General features: G+C 45.6%; 1 protein-coding gene and 1 long non-coding RNA gene across 8 annotated transcripts in view; one reads left to right on the forward strand and one right to left on the reverse strand.

The window, feature by feature from the left end:
• LOC105480110 (MCF.2 cell line derived transforming sequence-like 2) overlaps nt 1-19,716 on the reverse strand; it is a 261,761-nt gene that overhangs the window by 119,424 nt on the left and 122,621 nt on the right. For 6 of the 7 annotated variants that reach the window (XR_011619936.1, XR_011619935.1, XM_011738574.3 and 3 more), the window contains 6 exons: nt 17,398-17,522; nt 16,666-16,780; nt 15,443-15,562; nt 6,004-6,195; nt 3,010-3,201; nt 1,065-1,242 (listed from right to left, as the gene is read on the reverse strand). Coding sequence is in view for 5 of the 7 variants with exons in the window: in XM_011738574.3 (XP_011736876.2) it covers nt 1,065-1,242; nt 3,010-3,201; nt 6,004-6,195; nt 15,443-15,562; nt 16,666-16,780; nt 17,398-17,522 (922 nt within the window). In the remaining 2 variants the exon portion in view is untranslated. The remainder of the gene's footprint in view (nt 1-1,064; nt 1,243-3,009; nt 3,202-6,003; nt 6,196-15,442; nt 15,563-16,665; nt 16,781-17,397; nt 17,523-19,716) is intronic. The other variant, XM_011738576.3, reaches the window with a different exon arrangement.
• Nucleotides 1-19,716, forward strand: part of LOC139361931 (uncharacterized) — a 28,830-nt gene that overhangs the window by 8,282 nt on the left and 832 nt on the right. The window contains exon 3 of the long non-coding RNA XR_011619939.1: nt 13,860-13,986. This is a non-coding gene — a long non-coding RNA (uncharacterized lncRNA). The remainder of the gene's footprint in view (nt 1-13,859; nt 13,987-19,716) is intronic.

Below are 19,716 nucleotides of genomic sequence, written 5' to 3' on the forward strand. Positions count from 1 at the left end.
TCTTAAATGCTAACTAATAAGCTATAGTAATCAGGACCATATGGGATTGGCATAAGAACTTACCTATTTTTTAAATCTCTGCTCAAAGAACCAATTTTACTACACCATTGCTAATAAAACATGGGCCTTTTAAAGGTCCTGAATGGAGTCTATTGTATGCTGTTATTATTACGTTGTTATTATTATGATGCATTTGTTGTTGCTGTTGTTGTCGAGATGGAGTTTTGCTCTTGTCACCCAGGCTGGAGTGCAATGGCACAATCTCGGCTCACTGCAAACTGCCTCCCGGGTTCAAGCAATTCTTCTGCCTCAGCCTCCTGAGTAGCTGGGATTACAGGCACCCACCACCATGCCCAGCTAATTTATATATATATATATAAATAAATTTTTTCTTTTTTTTTTTTGAGATGGAGTCTCGCTCTGTCGCCCAGGATGGAGTGCAGTGGCGCCATCTCAGCTCACTGCAAGCTCTGCCTCCCGGGTTCACGCCATTCTCCTACCTCAGCCTCCTGAGAAGCTAGGACTACAGCCACCCGCGGCCATGCCGGGCTCATTTTTTGTATTTTTAGTAGAGATGGGGTTTCACTGTGTTAGCCAGGATGGTCTCTATCTCCTGACCTTGTCATCTGCCCCCCTCAGCCTCCCAAAGTGCTGGGATTACGGGTGTGAGCCACCACACCCAGCCTAATTTTTATATTTTTAGTAGAGACAGGGTTTCACCATGTTGGCCAGGCTGGTCTCGAATTCCTGACCTCAGATTATTCACCCGCCAAGGCCTCCCAAGGTGCTGGATTACAGGCGCGAGCCACCGCGCCCAGCCTTTATGATGCTTTTTTTTTTTTTTTTACTTCTTCAGTAGATTGTGTGTTTCTCCTTACATCCAGGCACTTGGTGTTATCTAAGTGTTTATGTCTTCCATGTCTGCGCTATGGCATATCTGTAGTCTGTTTTAAAAAGTATCTGTTAAAACAGTGACCATTATCCATTGTAGACAACCAGTCTCAGTCCTTATGTTGCTGGAGAAACACAAAAGCCACAAAGCTTCTTTTCCTCAAATAACCTACCCGAGGTGGAGGGCTGGCTGGTTTTCGATGACACCCATTTTGGTGAAGACTCAGGATGTGGGGCCACAGGTTGCACTGGACGAGTCTGTTTGGCTGCCAGTTTCATCAGACTCACTTGCCTCTTGTGAAATATTTCCTGGACATCATCCAGCCTCTGCAAAACTTTCTGAGCTTTGGCCTGCAGTAACAAAAGCAAATCATGATGAACAGGTCTCTCTGTATACAGCCTGAGGACACGAAGCATTCCCTTTCTCCCAGCTTCCCCTACTCCCCCCATCCCTACCTCCCTCAGGTGACCCCCTCTGGGCATCACTATGCAAGTCGTTGCAGGTCCTGCCATGCTCCAGAATTGTGCATCTAAGGATCAGCCTCTCCTACTTGAGACCCTTGAGGGCAATGACTACATCCTTGCACGATGGCATCTCCAGTGCCTGGAACACCCTGGCACAGGAGTTTGAGACCAGCCTGGTCAACGTGGTGAAACCCCATCTCTACTAAAAAAACAAACATTAGCTGGGTGTGGTGGCTGGCACCTGTCATCCCAGCTACTTGGGAAGCTGAGGCAGGAGAATCGCTTGAACCCAGGAGGCGGAGGTTGCAGTGAGCCGAGATCATGTCAATGCACTCAAACCTGGGCGACAGAGCTAGACTCCGTATCAGAAATAAATACATAAACAAACAAACAATTAGAATACAATGTGGTTTGTGTCATGTTAGACAAAGCAAAGATTTTGGCCTGAGTCCATGGATGGACTTCAGGGCATTCCCCAGAATTACATGAACAGTTAGACAGGCTGGATATAATCTGTTTGTTCCTCCACCGCGTCTTCTCTTCCCTGCTGTGTGCCCAGGAAGCTGACTTAAAGAAGCTCTTAAACCAGAGGTGCAGACAAGGTAATGTGGCTCTCAGAGGAAGGTGTGCTATCTACAACCCTGCTGGCTTCATGGAAGAATGCGCTTCTCAAATGCAAATCCAATCAAGTTATCCCCTGCTTAAATCCAAACTCTTTCATGTGGCCCACAAAGCCTACCTTGCCTGCCAATCTCTAACCTCACCCAAAACACACTTCCATTGCTCTCCAGGTTCTAGCACCCTGACCTTTTGGTCTGCACTGTGCCAGGCTCCCTCCAGCCCTAAAGCCTTTGCACATGCTATTCCTCCTGTCCGGAAAGGCTCTCCCATCTTGTCTACTCATTCTCCAGGCTTTAGCTCAAATGACTCTTCCCGAGAGCCTTCTCTGACCCCAGTCCAGGTCAAGTTCCTCTGTCACATGCCTGACCCTGAATCCCTCCTTGACAGCACTTATATCAGCTTGTAATACATTTTTGTGTGATTATTTTGTTAATGTCAGCCTCTCCCACGAAACTGTAAGCTCAGTGAGGGATAGAAGCATGCCTATTTATTTCTTTTTTTTATTTGAGACGGAGTCTCACTCTGTCGCCCAGGCTGGAGTGCAGTGGCGCGATCTTGGCTCAATGCAAGCTCCACCTCCCGGGTTCACGCCATTCTCCTGCCTCAGCCTCCCGAGTAGCTGGGACTACAGGCACCCACCACCACGCCTGGCTAATTTTTTCTATTTTTAGTAGAGATGGGGTTTCACCATGTTAGCCAGTATGGTCTCGATCTCCTGACCTCGTGATCCGCCCGCCTCGGCCTATTTCTAATCATCATGGTATCCTCAGCATTCAGCACAGTGTGTGGTACATCAGGAATGCTCATAAGCATTAATAGAGAAATGACTGATTTGAGTCAGATGAAGCGTCAGTATGCCAGGATGTTCAGGCCAGGAGTCTAAGAGGCCACCAGAGGGCTTTGGAATCGGTGAGCCCACTCAATACAGCCTGCTCAGTACACCCTGCGTGCACTTTATCAGGAAGAAGATACAGTCCCTCCCTCCCCTATCCATTTCCCAACCACAGGATCAAAATAACCCGGAAGCATTACCTTTGCATCGAGGGTGAGCAGCAACTCAAACTCACTGTAAAACTCCTTAGGGCTGAGCAATGGGTACTCCTTGGCTGTGCCCAGGAATGTTGCAATGTCATTCAAGGCGATGTCAACCCCCTCTCGAGACTGGCACTTGTCTACAGCTTGGGAAGCCAAGAGGTAGATTCCTGCCTCACACCACTGGCTGACCTTCGGAAAGAAACAGTGCCTTGTGCACTTTGACTGACCACAACTCAGAGCCACCATAATCCTCAGCAGGTCTGAGCTTGTCTACAAGGATTCTGAGACAATGGAAAATTGTCATGGGACGGCATAAAGTTTAAGGGGTCTAACCACTGTAAATTATACTATGAGGTGGATAAACCCAAACCAATCTACACCTGTCCACTTCTCAGGGAGGTCACTTGGTCAGCAAAATGAGTCATATAATGTTCTTCTCTCTTCCACTGACGGGAATTGCTACATCTCCAGGAGAAGACAGGTAAATATGTATTTAATTTGAGACAGCGTTTCACTCTGTTGCCCAGGCTGGAGTGTAGTAGTGCCATCATGGCTTAATGCAGCCTGGAGAGGTCTACCCCAGGCTCAGGTGATCTTTCCATCTTAGCCTCCCAAGTAGCTGGGACTACAGATGTGCGCCACCACACCAGGCTAATTTTTCTTTCCTTTTTTTTTTTTTTTTTTTTTAAGAGACAGGTTTTGGCCATGTTGCCCAGGCTGGTCTCAAACTCCTGGGCTCAAGCAATCTTCCCGCCTCAGCCTTCCAAAGTGCTGGGATTACAGGCATGTGGCACTGCACCACTCAGTCTTAGCGCTAAATATCTCTTAGGCTGGTCTAACCATAGAGAAATGTAATCAATGGCTTTCGGGGTTTACCTGCATCCAAATTGGTTACGAGACCACAGAGTGATTAATGAGACATTGGACCCGGCCCTTACATTTCCTGGGAGAAAGGAGTGTCCCTTTTAACAAAAACACAACTTTCCTCTTTGGATTCCCAGGCCATCCCTATTTACATTTACTGGCATTTGTGTTTCCTAAGGAAGCAAGAATGTAAAGCTTTGTAACTCAGCACAGCAATACTCAAAGTTTTTGGATGCTGGGAGGACGTCAGATAGGTGATGAATTCTAATTATTCAGATTTTTTAAAAGACTCATTTTCTTTGCTCTTCTGAACTCCACTGAGACACCTGAACAGAAAGACAGGGGACCCTTATGCTACCTGAAGAGTTATATGAAAATAAGCTTCCAGTGCCAGTACCTCTGCATTTCCATTTACCATGTGACCTGAAAAGCAATATAAAATAACTATACAGAGAAAAAAAGATCAAAATGGAACACTCCAAAGCGGCTGCCTTTCTAAGTGGGAAAATGATAGGCAACTTAAATGTTTGTCTCACTTTTTCCCTAGATAATCTAGGCAAATGAATGTAGCACAGTGAATATATGCTACATTTAGAATAATAAAAATAAAGATATTTCAGAATTAATAATTACCATTATGTAGGGGTGGGGGGTAGTAGGATATGTACATGCACATGAGTAACCTTTTTCTTCCTACATTTTTGGATTTCCACAATAATATGAACTCATGCTTTGATATATGCTGTGAAAACTTTCTCTTTACACATCATGCTTAGATCTGTAAAAAGCATTAGGCTGGGATTTTCTGCAGAGTTCCTATGGCTACTTGCTTTCTCTCTCTCTCTCTCTCTCTCTGTCTCCCTCTCTCCGTCTCATACCCATGTGTGTGTGCATGCGCGTGCGCACACACACACACACACACACCGATCTGGAGCAAAAATGGAGTTGGCAAAACAGCAGCTGATCCTGCAGCGAGCTCAGCACACAGAGAAGGCTGCGCACCAGCCCCTTCTGAGCCACTTGCTTCTGGAACAACTGTATTTCATTGACATTAAAATCCCTTTGGCAATGGGATGAGGTAAGCAACCGGGTGGGTGCCCCTGGCATGCAAGAGGAACAGCTGTGGGGATGGAGCATGCTGACTCATTGCCATCAGTCACATGCTGCCTGGGACCAATTGACAGGGAAGACTCCAGAAACCACTGCTCCTGCTGACTGGGAACATACCCTAGAGGTCACCTCCAAAGGGCACCAGGCTCTGCACACCCCTCTCTCTGTGGGCCCCTGGCATGCAGCCTTGCTGTCTATCCTGTGAAGCCTCGGTGTGGAATCTGGCAGGCCTGACTTCAATTCTGGCTTCCCCTGTTTGCACCACGTGTGGTCTTGGGCAGTCACTTCCCCAGGGCTTCTTGGTGTCATTCCTGCACCACCTGCACCAGAATCATTTGGGTGCTTTAGTAAAATACTAGTTCCTGGGCAGTATTCCAGACCTACTGACGCTGAGTCTCCAGCCCTGGTGCATAAGGGAATCTGCCATATAACAGCTCACTAGGTGATTCTTGTGTGCTACATTTTGAGAACCAGCAGAGTATCAGTTTCTGCCTCTGCACAATGAGGCCATTAATACCTTCCTCAGAGGTTGTCTTGAGGATTATAAATAGATGACATAATTATGTTCCTGGTAGAAATAGAGTAGGTGCTCGATAAATGCTAGGGCATATAAAATAGTCATTATTACTTAAGCTTCTCCAAAAAGAATCAAAACCCTTTGCCTTTATATGAGGGAAGCACTCTGCAAATATAGTGCTTGGTTCTCTGTACACCTGAAAGGGAATCAAGAAGTGTTCCCACAGGGCCAGGCCAAAACACACTCTTAAAGTCTGGCTCCACACAGATAGAAATGGCCTTTAGTTAATTTAATGGGATGTGGTGGGATGGCCAGAGCACTTTTTACCTTCAGTACCTCTTCAATCTAGGATGTGCACACTTTGAATGCCTCTTGAACATCTTTTCACATAAAGCAGTCGAGCCTGTCAGCAATCACACAAGGAAGGGAGGACGAGTATAATGGAAGCTTCTTCACAGAAAATCTTGCAGACATCACGTTCTTGGCTGTGTTTTGCTCACCTTGTCCAGCTGTCTATGAAACTCTAAGGACTTTCCTAAAATGTCCCATTTTTTCTTGTTTCCATTGATGAAATTGTCACAGAGGTGCCTGAGCTCCACACACCGGGGCCTGATGGTGTCTGCTGCATAATGGTGGCTTTGGATGAGCTGGTCCCCAACCAGTGCCAGCAGCTGGGCCTTTTCCAGGGGTTCCTGCAAAGTGAACATGCACAGCCAGGCATCAGAAGTCAGGGCATCGTGAGGCTGAGAGCTGCCTGGTACTGTGTGCTCCAAGCCTGGAGGGAGGCTGGGGAGATGCTGACCCAGGACGAAGATTGGAGAACCTGAGAAAGCTCTGAATGGTTCCAGGTCCAGGAAGTTGACCCTGGCCTGGAGTTGTCCATACTCTAAACAATAGCAGTCATTCTATTGTTGGGTTCTGGGCTAGACATTGAGGATATAGTGCTGACAAGCCAAAAATCTTCAGATTAATGGAGAATTAAGATATTAACTAAATTACACAAATTGTTAACTTATTATAATTGCAATAAATTCTAGGGCAGAAAAGCATGGAGTACACATAATAAGAGATTTTGAATACCCCTATTAACTAAAGGAACAAGAAGAGGAACTGACACTTGTCTTTGAGGAGAGTGGGGGGTGAGCTGAAGTTGAGACACTGGTGAAAATTGGGTTTGGACAACTCAAAGGTGGTCATGACACTTAAGAAATATGCTTGTCTAGGCTGGGCGTAGTGGCTCACACCCGTAATGCCAGCACTTTGGGAGGCTGAGGTGGGCGGATCACTTGAGGTCAGGAGTTCCAGACGAGCCTGACCAACATGGCAAAACCCTATCTCTACTAAATACAAAAATTAGATGGGCGTGGTGGTAGGTGTCTGTAATCCCAACTACTCAGGAGGCTGAGACAAGAGAATCGCTTGAACCCGGGAGGCGGAGATTGCAGTGAGCTGAGATTGTGCCACTGCACTCCAGCCTGGGTGACAGAGCAAGACTCCATCTCAAAAAAGAAAGAAAAAAAAAGAAATCTGCTTGTCTAAACCCTTTCCCAAAGCCTGTAAGGGCTCTGTATGCACTGACCCTGTCTGCTCAATCACATTTCCTACCTCTTTCTGCATGACACTTCACTCTAACCACACGTGCCAAGTTTTCCTGTTTTTTTAAGCATTCCTTCATTCATCCATCTCATATTATTGAGAACCTACTATGTGCCAAACACTGTCATAGGTGCTGGTGGTTCATTGGTAAAGAAAGCAGGTAAAAATCCCCACCTCATGAAATGAAGCTTACATTTTAGTGGGAGACACGGGCAATAAATAATTGCATGTGTGGATTATATGGTATCTTAGACAGCGACAAGTATATGGAGAAAAATTAGATGATGGGGAGGGCAGGGAGTGCTGGAGCTAGTATTTTAAATCGGATGGTGAGAAGGTCTCCCTGAGCAGCAGTACTCAAGCTATGCAGAAAAGACTTCACATAGAAAGGCTGAGACTAGGCCGGGTGTGGTGGCTCATGCCTGTAATCCTAGCACTTGGGGAGGCCGAAGCGGATTGCCTGAGCTCAGGAGTTCGAGACCAGCCTGGGCAACACAGTGAAACCCCACCTCTACTAAAATACAAAAATTAGCCAGGCATGGCAGCATGTGCCTACAGTCCCAGCTACTCTGGAAGCTGAGGCAGAGAATTGCTTGAACCTGGGAGGCGGAGGTTGCAGTGAGCCAAGATTGCGCCACTGCACTCCAGCCTGGGCGACAGAGCTAGGCTCCGTCTCCAAAAAAAAAAAAAGAAAAAAGCTTGAGACTACAGCCTTAGAAAGAAAGACCCAATTGTAAGATTGGCCCTTTGTTGGCACCTAGGAACTTAGATTTTGGGAAGGTTCCCTCCATTCCCTGATGTGAATAGCTCACGATGCCTGAACCGTTTGTGCAAACAGTATGGTTTATGGTGATTACCTGCTTTTCTTCTGGGAGTCTGAAATCTTGGTTCTTGCCAGACAGAAGCTGCCGACATGACCAGCCACCAGTAAAACCTCTGGGCGTTGAGTCTCTAATGAGCTTCCCTGGTAGACAACATTTCACACATGTTGTCACAACCCACAGATGGGGGCAAGAAGTATGTCCTGTGAGACTCCCACAGGAGAGGATTCTAAGAAGCTTGTGCCTGGTTTCCTCCAGACTTCACCTCGCCTTTCCCCTTTGCTAATTTTGCTTAGTACTTTTTCATCGTTATAGATTGTAACTCTAATACAGCTACATGCAGAGTCCTAGCGAATCTTCGAAGAAATGTGTGCATGGTCTTGGGAGCGCTCTGCACACAAGCCGAGACCTGAAGTCAGGCACAAGCCGCGCAGTACTTGGCTGGGAGGTGAAGGTGTGTTTGACAAGTTCCGGTAGCAGGAAGGAGGCCAGTGTGGCTGCAGCAGAGGGAGCAAGCAGGAAATGAGTGGAAGACGTAACCAGAGGAAAGCGGGCGTTCCATGGCGGGGGCCTTGCTGCCCTTGTAAGCTCTTTGGCTTTTTCTAATTGTGAGAGGAAAGTCCCTGGGTTTGTAGGGAGGATCTCGAACATGTTTTTGGAAGGCTCCAGGTACAGTGTCCAGAATAAGAGGAAATGCAGGGAGGCCTGTTAAGGGGCTGCTGCAGGAATCCAGCTGAGAGATACGGCTTACAGCTGATCACCAACCTAGCTCCTGACTCGGCCCTTCTCTGGATTGCTCTTCCCTGGGTCATGCAGAACTCAGTTTCCGGGTCACCTCCTCACAGGGCTTCCCCGGCGACTATATCTGAAGTCATTCTCTACAATCCATTCACCCACTCATCTAGGCCCTCTCCCTCACTTTATTCTTTAACAGCACTCACCTCTATCTAAAAACTATTTTCTTTATTTACTTTAATGTAGAATTCTTGCCTCCTGGCTGGGCATGGTGGCTCACACCTGTAATCCCAGCACTTTGGGAGGCTGAGGTGGGCAGATCATGAGGTCAGGAGATCGAGACCATCCTGGCCAACATGGTGAAACACCGTCTACTAAAAAGACAAAAAATTAACCAGGCATGGTGGCGTGCACCTGTAGTCCCAGCTACTCAAGAGGCTGAGGCAGGAAAATCGCTTGAACCTGGGAGGCGGAGGTTGCAGTGAGCCGAGATTGCACCACTGCACTCCAGCCTGGGCAACAGAATGAGACTCTGTCTCAAAAAAAAAAAAAAAAAAAAAAAAAAAAAAAAAAAAAAAAAAAGAAAAAAAGAATTCCTCCCTCCTCCACTCACTCCCACCAAAATGTCAGTTCCATGAGAGTATTTAGTAGACATGCAATAAATATTTGATCAACAAATTAAATGAATGAGCCAGTGAGCTACATGATGTAGTGATCTGCTTGGCTGGAACTCTGTGGAACAACCTTGACTTTGGCATCAGCACAGATGACTGCCACATTCCGAAAGGTCTCTAGGAGCAGAGAGCCCATGAGCCCCCTTGCCAGCCACGCTAAGCATCCAGTGCATCATTTTCTGCTCTGCTTTAGCTGTTTACAGTAACATGAGGAGTCACCGTAACTCCAGGTATGTACAACTTGCCCCTCTCTTAACTTGCACTGGTTTATGGTTTCAACAATTTCCAAACCCCTTTCCTCCTACCCTCCCAGTCATTCAAGAAGCCCTGCAGGGGCCATCGCCTTCTTAATGCTTTTCAAGTTCTGACCCCATCTCTGCCACCTCCTTGCGACTGTCTGCTCAGGCCTCATGGTTTCTCATGGGGACAGCTGGTCTCCCTGCTTTTCTTCGGGCTCTCCTTCAACTCACGCTCCAGACTGCTGACAAAGCAGCGATTCCAACACATCTTATTGTGTCTACATCACTTCCAAGCTTCAAGCCCTTTTCTGGGTCCCCAGGGTCTTCACGAGCAAGCTTAAACTCTTGAGCAATGCACATGGGACCTTTCGTTATCTAGCTTATACCTGGGTGTGCCTCTTACCAAGTCCTCCTCCACTTCCTCAACACCATTCTCTGCTGCAACCATACTAATTATCTATTTGTTGTTCCCCAAATATTCAGGCAGCTTTAGGCCTCCATCCCTTCTCTACCTGCTGTCTGCCTAGAAAGCCCATCCTTCCCTACTCCCCCTCACCCATCCTCTACCACACCCGTACTCCTCTGGGGCCAGCTCAATCTAAATTACATTTCAGACTTCACCTTCTCCAGAAAACTTTCTCTGTGCTTCTCTTGATCAGAGCACCTGCTTCATTATGTTGTGACCACTTATCTGCTGCCTGGACTATGCCACAGACCCCTATGGTCCAGAACCAGCTCTTATTCAACTGAAAACAGGGCATGGTGCATCTGAGATACTTACAAACAAATGCTGCACAAAACGAAGAGGAGTACTGGTATAGAAACGAGTGACACAAATCAAGCAGTGGCTAGTTAAAAGGACTGAGGCGAAAATACCCAGAGCACTTGTTCTAAACAGCAAAGGCCCAGGTACACTGGTTACAAGACGACTGCAATACTCATTCCCTGGGCAGTGATTTTTGACTCTCTGGTTCACTGCTGTGTCCTCAGAACTTAAACAGTACCTGGCATGGTAGGAGATGAATAAATATTTGCAGAATAAATGTCAAATGAATGACAGACCTTTACTAGCACTGCTCAGCTACTGCAGACTGAACCTAGCACATGTTCCATAGCACAGAATTTATCCCTCTACCTCTGTAATATTAATAACAACAGCTGACATCTACTGAGAGCTTACTACGTGCCAGGCACCGTTCTGAATGCTTTACATTTGCTTATTTCTTTAACTCTTCACAACAAAACCTTTGATACAGGTACTGTTTTACCAAAGGGAAGTGGAGGCACAATGGCCCAAGGTGACCCAGGTAGGAAAGAGAAGAGCCAGGCTTCAAACCCAGGCAGTCTGGCTCCAGGATCTGGCTCAGAGCAACATACACAGAGAAAAATGACTGCACTTATTCTGCCTAAGCTTAGAGACTTCATTTGGTTGCTCAAACTTGTCTGACTTTAGTCAAATATAGAAACATGAGACTTGGCAAGAAAGTCTCTGTTGACATTTTTTTAAGTCCAGCTGCCTAATTTATTAAGAACAGGGCAGAATTTTCTGGGTCCAGGGAAATTCACCACAAGATACTTCCAAATCGCCCTGTGGTGATCAGAGCCTGCCCTTCCCTTGGCATATAGTATTTCACCCTTCAGAACTGTCCAGAAGACATTTGAGATGTTAGAGGAAAGATGTGAGTAACAGGTCCAAATGTGTCTAGGGAAAAACACCCATAAAGGCAACTGAGGAGGCCGGGCGCGGTGGGTCACGCCTGTAATCCCAGCACTTTGAGAAGCCAAGGCCGGCGGATCACAAGGTCAGGAGTTAGAGACCAGCCTTACCAACATGGTGAAACCCCATCTCTACTAAAAATACAAAAATTAGCCGGGCGTGGTGGCGGGCACCTGTAATCCCAGCTACTCAGGAGGCTGAGGCAGAAGAATCGCTTGAACCTGGGAGGTGGAGGTTGCAGTGAGCCGAGATTGTGCCACTGCACTCCAGCCTGGACAGCAAGAGTGAAATTCCGTCTCAAAACAAAAAGGGAAATTAAGGAGCAACCCGGATTCAGCCACCATATGGTTGGAAGGTCACTATTACAGAATTGAAAGGACAACAATAGTTTCTGACCACTGAATATTGACCACTGACCACTGACCACATTGCCGGCCGACCACATGAAGTCCCTACCACACATCTAACTCATTTAATCTTCACAGGGTCTCTGTGAGGTAGGAATTATTATCTCTGTTTTACAGATGAGGGGTGCCATATTCAGAAAGGCTAAGAAACGTGACTAGGGTCATACAGCTGGTACTTGTTAGAGCCAAGATTTTAATCCATCCCTATCTGACTCTAAAGCCTATGTTCTTGTCACCTTCCAACCACCTGGCCTCTCCACATGTGCTATGAAATCCTCCTGGTGCCTGCAAAGAAATTTACAGTGAAACCTCCAAATTGAAGCTTATTTTTTTAGTTTATATACCTCCCGCTCAAGATAAATAGTCATCAAAATCTCCAAAGTAAAAAAGAAAGCGTGAGGGAAAAATGGCTAAAATCCAGTACTCTGATCACAAGCCCATCTGGGATCTTTCAGATGCCGAAAATTCCAGAAGGCTAGATAGTCAAGTTGCAGCTTAGAAGTTGCGATTCAGAAATCTTTATTGAAATAACAGTTTATTCCCCGCCGAGGACTCTACTGGTATAACAGATGAGAGATGAGAGTGCCTACTAGGGAAGAAAATAGCAAGAAAGCGAGTGATGTTACTCTATCAGGGAATCTAGAACAAACCCACAGATGATCCATAGGGATGGAGTATGTGTATGGGGAGGTGGGCCAGATGAAACAAGAAAGGCAGAAAGTTAATGGTTGTTGAAATTGAATGACGGACACTTGGAGTTCATTGTGCCAGTCTGTCTACTTCTGTGTGTGTTTGAAAATCTCACACATGTACACAAAGCCATGACCCTCCAACTAGATGACATCCTTAGATGTTAATGGCCTGGGTTCCATGCCTTCTTAGACACAGCACCCTTATAGGGAGAGGTCAAGGCTGAAATCTGGTGGTTCCTCCACCCTATCCTGGTGTGTTCCCTGCTGGCCTCTCAGCAAGGGTCTCAGTATGCTCCCACAGTCAAAACCTGGCTGCAAATTCTGCTTTTATAGAAGACCTTCTATAAATGGTTGAAACTACTGTTTTTCAGAATCAGGAAGGAGCATTCAAAACACTGCTAAACCCTCAAACTAGAACAAGATAAAGAACAGGCTGAATCAGCATGCGACAGGAGCCTGGTTAGTGAGCTGACTCTGAGGTTACTTGTGAGGATGATGTCACTGTGTGGAATAAGGAAGCTGGCAACGCCCCAGAGCCAGTATGCGGCTGTGCTGGGAGGGAGGTGGCCCCTTGGTGCCGAGGAAAGGACAAACCCCAAGCAGATATTTGTCAGACTGTGGACAGACACAGTCTTGTTCCTTTAACACTTTAAAGGACAAATGGAAAGATGAGCCAAGCCCTAATCATCTGAAGAAGCCATGCCTCTGAGAAGTCTGAGGGAAGATATATTGAAAACGACCTCAGTTATGGTGAGACAGCTTTGTTTGATTGACCCAAAGGCAGAGACACAGGTGTACTGCATCCTTCAGGAAGCAAGTTTAGAAACAAGATCTGCAAGTCACAGGATGTGACAGGTCTGCAAATCCTGCAAGTCACGGGTCATCCACAGTAGGCTAGTCTAGCTGCTTCCAGAATGTTGCCCATGAAAGGTGGGTCATGGGTTCGCAGAGCATTCCTGTGTTCCATAGCCATAGGTTTCATCCCCAGCTCAGGTCAGCAACTTTTGAAGTATATACCAAGGACCACAAGTTCCAGGAGGTGGGCAGAAGACAGAATGTGATGCAGTCATGCAGATCCATCACTACTATTCAAAACACAGTCCAGAGTGCCTTCCAAGGGCTTTCTGTTCCACTGAGAATAAAATTCAAATCCTCACAAAAGATCTCAGGGTGCAACAGGACACCTGGCCTCTGCTCATCTCTGTCTCCTCATTTCCTCCTGGCCCACCTGCTCTAGCAATGTTCCTTGAACTCACCAAGCTCATTCCCGCTTTAAGACCTTTGCACCCGCAGCTCCCTAAGTCTTTGCATGATTACACAGATCAAACAGATCTCAGATCAAAGGTCGTCTTCTCAGGCCTTTCCAGACCATGCTAGCTAAAGTAGCATCCCCAGTCACTTTCTATTATATTTTGTTTTCTTTTTTATATCACTTGTTACTATCTGATGTTATTATTAATTTGATTGCTTTTTAGTGAACCATCTCTCTCCAGTAGAATGTAAGCTCCATGAGGGCAGAATCTGGACTGTCTGGCTCACCGCCGCATCCATGGAACCCAGGATAAGGAATACCTGTTGATGAATAAATAACCCTCCGGATAGGTCAGTAGCCACTTTCATATATATACGAAGGCATTTTATTGATGAGGCACTTTTTCTTAATATATGAATAAGCAAAAAATATAGTACTTATATTCAGTAAAAAATTCTTTTGAAAAAACTAAAATGTTATAAGATTGGGGCTGTCCTGAAGAATCTAAGACATATAGTCATCATAGATATGAAATTCACCTTTTCCGTTGTTTGAGAAATGTTCCTGATGACTCGTGTGTCTTCGGCACTAGGTCTATCTGACAAATGGTCACTGGTAAGAGAAAGAGCACTCGCTAGGGAGGGACGGGATTCCTGAGTGGGGATCTGGATACACAGGTGGGTTTGTGTGTTCATGCATGTGCACAAGCACCTGCAGCTCAGAATCTATAACCGACAGCTCTTAGAGTCAGTGTGGCCTTAGTATACTTTGTTTCGTATCCTTTAGGGGTGTGTGTCTCCAACTGTAATGTACAAGTCAATCACCTGGGGATCCTCTTAAAATGCAGATTCCAATTCCAGGGTGGGGTCTGAGATTTTATATTTCTAATTAGCACTTACTCAGGTGACATCTGTGCTGCTGGCCAGAGGCTCACACTTTGGCACATCTCTAGTACTGCAAAATTGCCATCTGAGAAACATGCCTCCAGATTAGCTAAGAAAGGAAGCGCTAACCATAGGGTACTTGGTTCCCAAGACCCAAAAATATAAAGAACCTAATTTTAAACAAGCAGAAAGGAACTTCTATGGAAAGAGATGACTCCGCTTTCTTCATTTGTAATAAAACAAATTTGTAAACACTTAAAATGTAATCACTTCTAAATGCTGACTTCTGTGCAGATCTGGGACACTGTTTAATTCCAGTATGGGACTGTAAAATACATATTCTTATACAAGTTTCATATTTACAACTCCTGGGACATCAGAAAGGAGAAAGCTTTGCCAATTCTGTGTAGCAATGGAACTAATGTGGACCAGTTTCCCCCGTCTAACTGTCTTGCTCCAGGTATAAAACTAGTTGTTGTTTTTTTTCCTGGTTTCCCCTTTGAAAGTTTCCCGTCTACTACCAACCCCACAACCCCCAGTCCCCTAGTCCAGGCTCCAGGGAGGAGCTCAAGCTGATTGGTGAGACTCTGAGATAATTGTTCTGGTGAGTGATGAACCTGCTGTGACCTTCTCCCACTTGGTTGCTGACCACGTAAGAGGGCAGGGCTGGTCCAGAGTCCTCACCCCACCTGAGTGTCCAACCGCAACTGTATGTTCGGCGGCTTTAATAGGACTCTGTGCTGCCCGTATTATTCATAGCAGTTGTTAATGTGCAACTCTCCTTGGGATCCTGGGGTGACTGAAGGGCAGGATTGGGCATTCCTGTGTCCTTTAGCAACCTTCCAATAGCAATGACTGGACGTGATCCATCACCGTCCACAGCAACCTCCTTCCCAGTACACAAAAATGTTAGAAAGCAAACCTGGCTTTTTTCCTCCAGTTTTTTGTGTTCCTTAAGAAGCTGCTCCACATGCATCACGCTGTCTCCAATGCTTGTAAACTCTGCTTGTTCTTCCAGCAAATTATCCAGGGTAAGCTTAGCCTACAAGAAACATTAGAACAGTCCAGAAGTAAACCAACACTCACTCACCTGAAGGTATAGGTTTGTTATGCTTCAAGAAAACTCAAAATTCCAAAGAGGATTCAAGACTTGTATATATCTATATATGTTAAAAAATTGTTTTTTGCAGCTCACTAACTTTCAAATTAAGCTGGGGGTGCAGAATTCACCTGTAGTTGAACTATTAGAACTCTATTCAACCAATTATCAATCAAAAAGGAAGATAGCTGGGTCCAGTGGCTCATGCCTATAATCCCAGCACTTTGGGAGGCTGAGGCAGGAGGATTGTTTGTGCTTAGAAGTTTGAGGCCAGCCTGGGCAACATAGGGAGACCTCGTCTCTGCAAAAATATTAAAATATTATCTGGGCCAGGCACGGTGGCTCACGCCTATAATCCCAGCACTTCGGGAGGCCGAGGCGGGCAGATCACAGAGGTCAGGAGATCAAGACCATCATGGCTAACATGGTGAAACCCCATCTCTCCTAAAAATACAAAAATTAGCTGAGTGTAGTGGCGGGCACCTGTAGTCCCAGCTACTCGGGAGGCTGAGGCAGGAGAATCGCTTGAACCAGGGAGGCGGAGGTTACAGTGAGCTGAGATTGCGCCACTGTACGCCAGCCTGGGTAACAGAGTGAGACTCCATCTCAAAAATAAAATAAAATAAAATAAAATTATCTAGTGTGATGGTGGGGCATTGCCTGTAGTTCCAGCTACTTGGGAGGCTGAGGTGGGAGGACAGCTTGAGCCCAAAGATCAAAGCTGCAGTGAGCCATGGTCGCACCACTGCACTCCGGCCGGAGTGACAGAATAAGACCCTGTTTCAAAAAAAAAAAAAAAAAAAAGCAAGATAAACCATCGCTGAAATGCCATGTACCGCAACAGGAAAATGGGATTCTAGAACACCTTTACTCCACTGAAAAAGTGAGAAGGGGGTTGGAGGGGGTGGTCTGTAAAGAAGCAAGGAGATAAGGAGAAAGCTGGATTAGGGAAAAGAGGGAAACCCCATACCAAAGAGTGAGGAGGGAGAGAAAACCAGAGGTCACAGTAGCAGAAAAGAAAGTTATATTAAACAAGAAAAGAATACCTTACAAAAATCGTGCTCAAAATGCTGTAGTTGTAGGCATTGGTTAAGCTTCAAATGATGACTGGACCAAAACTGACTAAAGGCTTTTTCTGTTTCATCCAGTTGAATTAATAACCTTTCAGGAAAGAATGAGAAAGTGGTGTTAGGTTAGCATTCATTTCCACAGGCATCCATATAGGCCTATGGATAGAACACCTGTGTCTTCGGTCAGTGGTATCAATTGCAACCATCTCCTTATTATGAAAGCATGTGTCACCTATGCCTTTCTTCTGGCTCAGCGGGCTTTGCACCTTTCATTTTCCAATCAGGACACCCACAGTGCAGGCAGCAACTTCACTTCAGATGCAGCTGCTGTGCTTTAGAATGTGCTCCAGCTGATCTTACCTTCATGCCTTCTTTCTTTCTACCTGAGACACACGAATATAAAGCACAGCTCCAAGCCAAACTGTTATTTGGAAATGAAGCCCAATAAATACTACCCTCTCCCTCAAAATCCTAGGGTGGGAGCATGTCATAGACATTGAAGAGCGGGGAATGGAATGCTCATAAAAAGATCTCCATACGTGGATGCCAGATGGATGTGATCTTTTTTCCTTTGTTGTCTCAAATGTTGTTCTTCCTTGGCCCCACCAAGACCCAATATTGGCTGTTCCAATCTGTTCTTGGTTGCTCCAGAACATCTAGCTCTATATATTTTCTCCTGAAAAGGCAGATTCCACCTCACTCACTCACCTTTCCATGGTAGTTACATTCTCAAGTTGATTGAGATTGAGTGTGCTGTTGGGACATTTGGTGGCTGGTTCTTGGATGCATGACAGCAATGTGGCCCCCTGTTTTCCAAGTAATTTCAGCTCATCCTAGAATAAAAGTAGTCTCTCTTAGAAGGAATTAGAAAAAACAAATTCTTGGTAGAATTGGGGTGAAGAGGTAGATCAGTACATTTTTCATTTAGGAAATTAAATGCTGATGAAGTCAAGATGCAGCTTTAAAATTAATCAGTTAACTTATCCTTGATAGGTAACGCACCGACATGATACAAAATTCAAAATATCTGAAAGGGTATACACCAAAAAAAGTATATTTTTCCTCTTCAAAATCAACATCTGCTTTTTGTATATCTCAAGCTACTATTGTAAATTAAAAGCAAAACTAGTTAATACAACCTAGTTTTAATCCAAGACAGTGACCAGAAACAAGAAAATGATAGATATTGAATGTTGAATGCTAGAAACTACCAAGCAATAATAACGTAATAACTGCTAATTGATCATAAAAATACTTCGGTTGGTCTTATCAATAAACACCTGCTGTCCCTCCACCTGCCAACCAGCTGTGGCCTTGTTTAATTATTTAAGTTTGGCAGATATGGGCAGCAATTTCAGTTTAACATGGAAAGATTCGTACTTCCAAGCCAACCCCCCATTCTGCTTTTTTAACACAAAGACTTAGTGCTATGCAGTTGTGGAAGGTTACTTCCTTCAGCCAACAGCTGTAGTCCTTTCCTTGGACAGTGCAGGTCATCTCTCATTGCCCTGAGCCTTACCCATAAAGAAAGCCCGGGCTGCAAAACAAAAGTGGCAGAGCCTGACCTAGAATTTTGTGCTTGGGAATTATGGGTTTGGTTCCTGGGTCAGAGGAGGCTGGTTTGGTATGCCCTTGAGCATTAGAACAGGCCCATAGTTCTAAAACAAACCAAGAGATCACCTCTGCACACATAAACACTGAATCACTTCCTCTAGGCCCAGCCACCTCTGTGGTCTTCACACAGCCTAGAGCTCATTCCCTGTGGGAAGAGTTTTAGACTTCCCCACTCTGATCACACAGAAGTCCTGGACCCTCTCAAGCTCATACTTTTGTTGTGTCCCATCCTACTCCAGAATTTCCCCTGGAAGGGTTACATGGCCATACCCATCCTCAAACCTGGCCCTGGATCTGGCTGATGATGGACTTGGCTTCTGTGAGCTAGCCCTTCAGGGTTCTTTGGACACCTCCTCTGGCTCTGCCCACTCCAAATAGTGCCCCACATTAGCCACATGGTTGGCACTCTCGCCTGGGAATCAGGCATATCTCTTCTTTTCCATTCTCATGTGTCAGCCCTCATTTCTTATCTCATCAATGCTCATTAAATATTTGTAGGTTGGATAAATTAATAACAGCCTAAAAGAAGTCAGGTTGCAGATGGATAAAGACAAATTAGATATGATGGAAAAAATGTACTCCTGAGTCAATGTCTTAGCCATTCCCTCATCCCACCCACTAAAGAGGGTCGTGGCTTTTCCCACTCATTTTCTTAACTGCTGCTGAGCTTCCAGCAACACACACACACACACACACACACACACACACACACACACACACACATCCATATATGAAGAAGAGTTGGGAAGAAAGGTAGAGAGGCTAAAGGAGAAGCGCCATATTGTTGTGGCAGAAGGAGACACTGGAGGGGGAAGCTGGGAAGAGGGATACACCCGAAGTGTGGCAGAGCATGAAGAAAGTGTGTGAGACAGGGAAGGTGAATCTTCACAAGTGATGTCACACGCTGTATATCCCCTTTACACTGTTTAAAAAGGATACAAGCAAAAATTGTGACCAAGTGACTGCTTTGGGATTCAACCCCATGGTCAACTTGAGTAGGGTTACAAAAATCTGTCATGAACACAGATGGAAAGATGGAGCAACTATGGTACTTGGAAAGGGTAAGGGGAAGTTGCTCAGCCTAAAACTGGAGTTTCAGTTTCCATGGAAAGAAAATAATCTTTTCAGGTATTTAATTTTTTTACTGCCTGCACTCAGGCTGGAGGAGGAACTCAGGGCACTGTCTTCCAGAACATGTGTTTAAGTTCATACTCCCTTTTGTAGAGTCTCCTTTTCCCTGTGCTGACAGGGTCCTGCTGGTGGCAGGGTGAGGACTGCTTGTAAACTGAGAGATAGCTCATTGCCTACCAAAGTTCCCTTTCCTCAGAAAATGGGAGCCCCACCACCACCTTGGAACAGGATCCAATTGGCAGACGAGGTGGAGGTGCCGTTGTGCATGCGCTCTGAGCACTT

The sequence above is a fragment of the Macaca nemestrina genome, chromosome 2, assembly GCF_043159975.1.
Source record: "Macaca nemestrina isolate mMacNem1 chromosome 2, mMacNem.hap1, whole genome shotgun sequence".
In the NCBI taxonomy this organism is placed as follows: domain Eukaryota; kingdom Metazoa; phylum Chordata; class Mammalia; order Primates; family Cercopithecidae; genus Macaca; species Macaca nemestrina.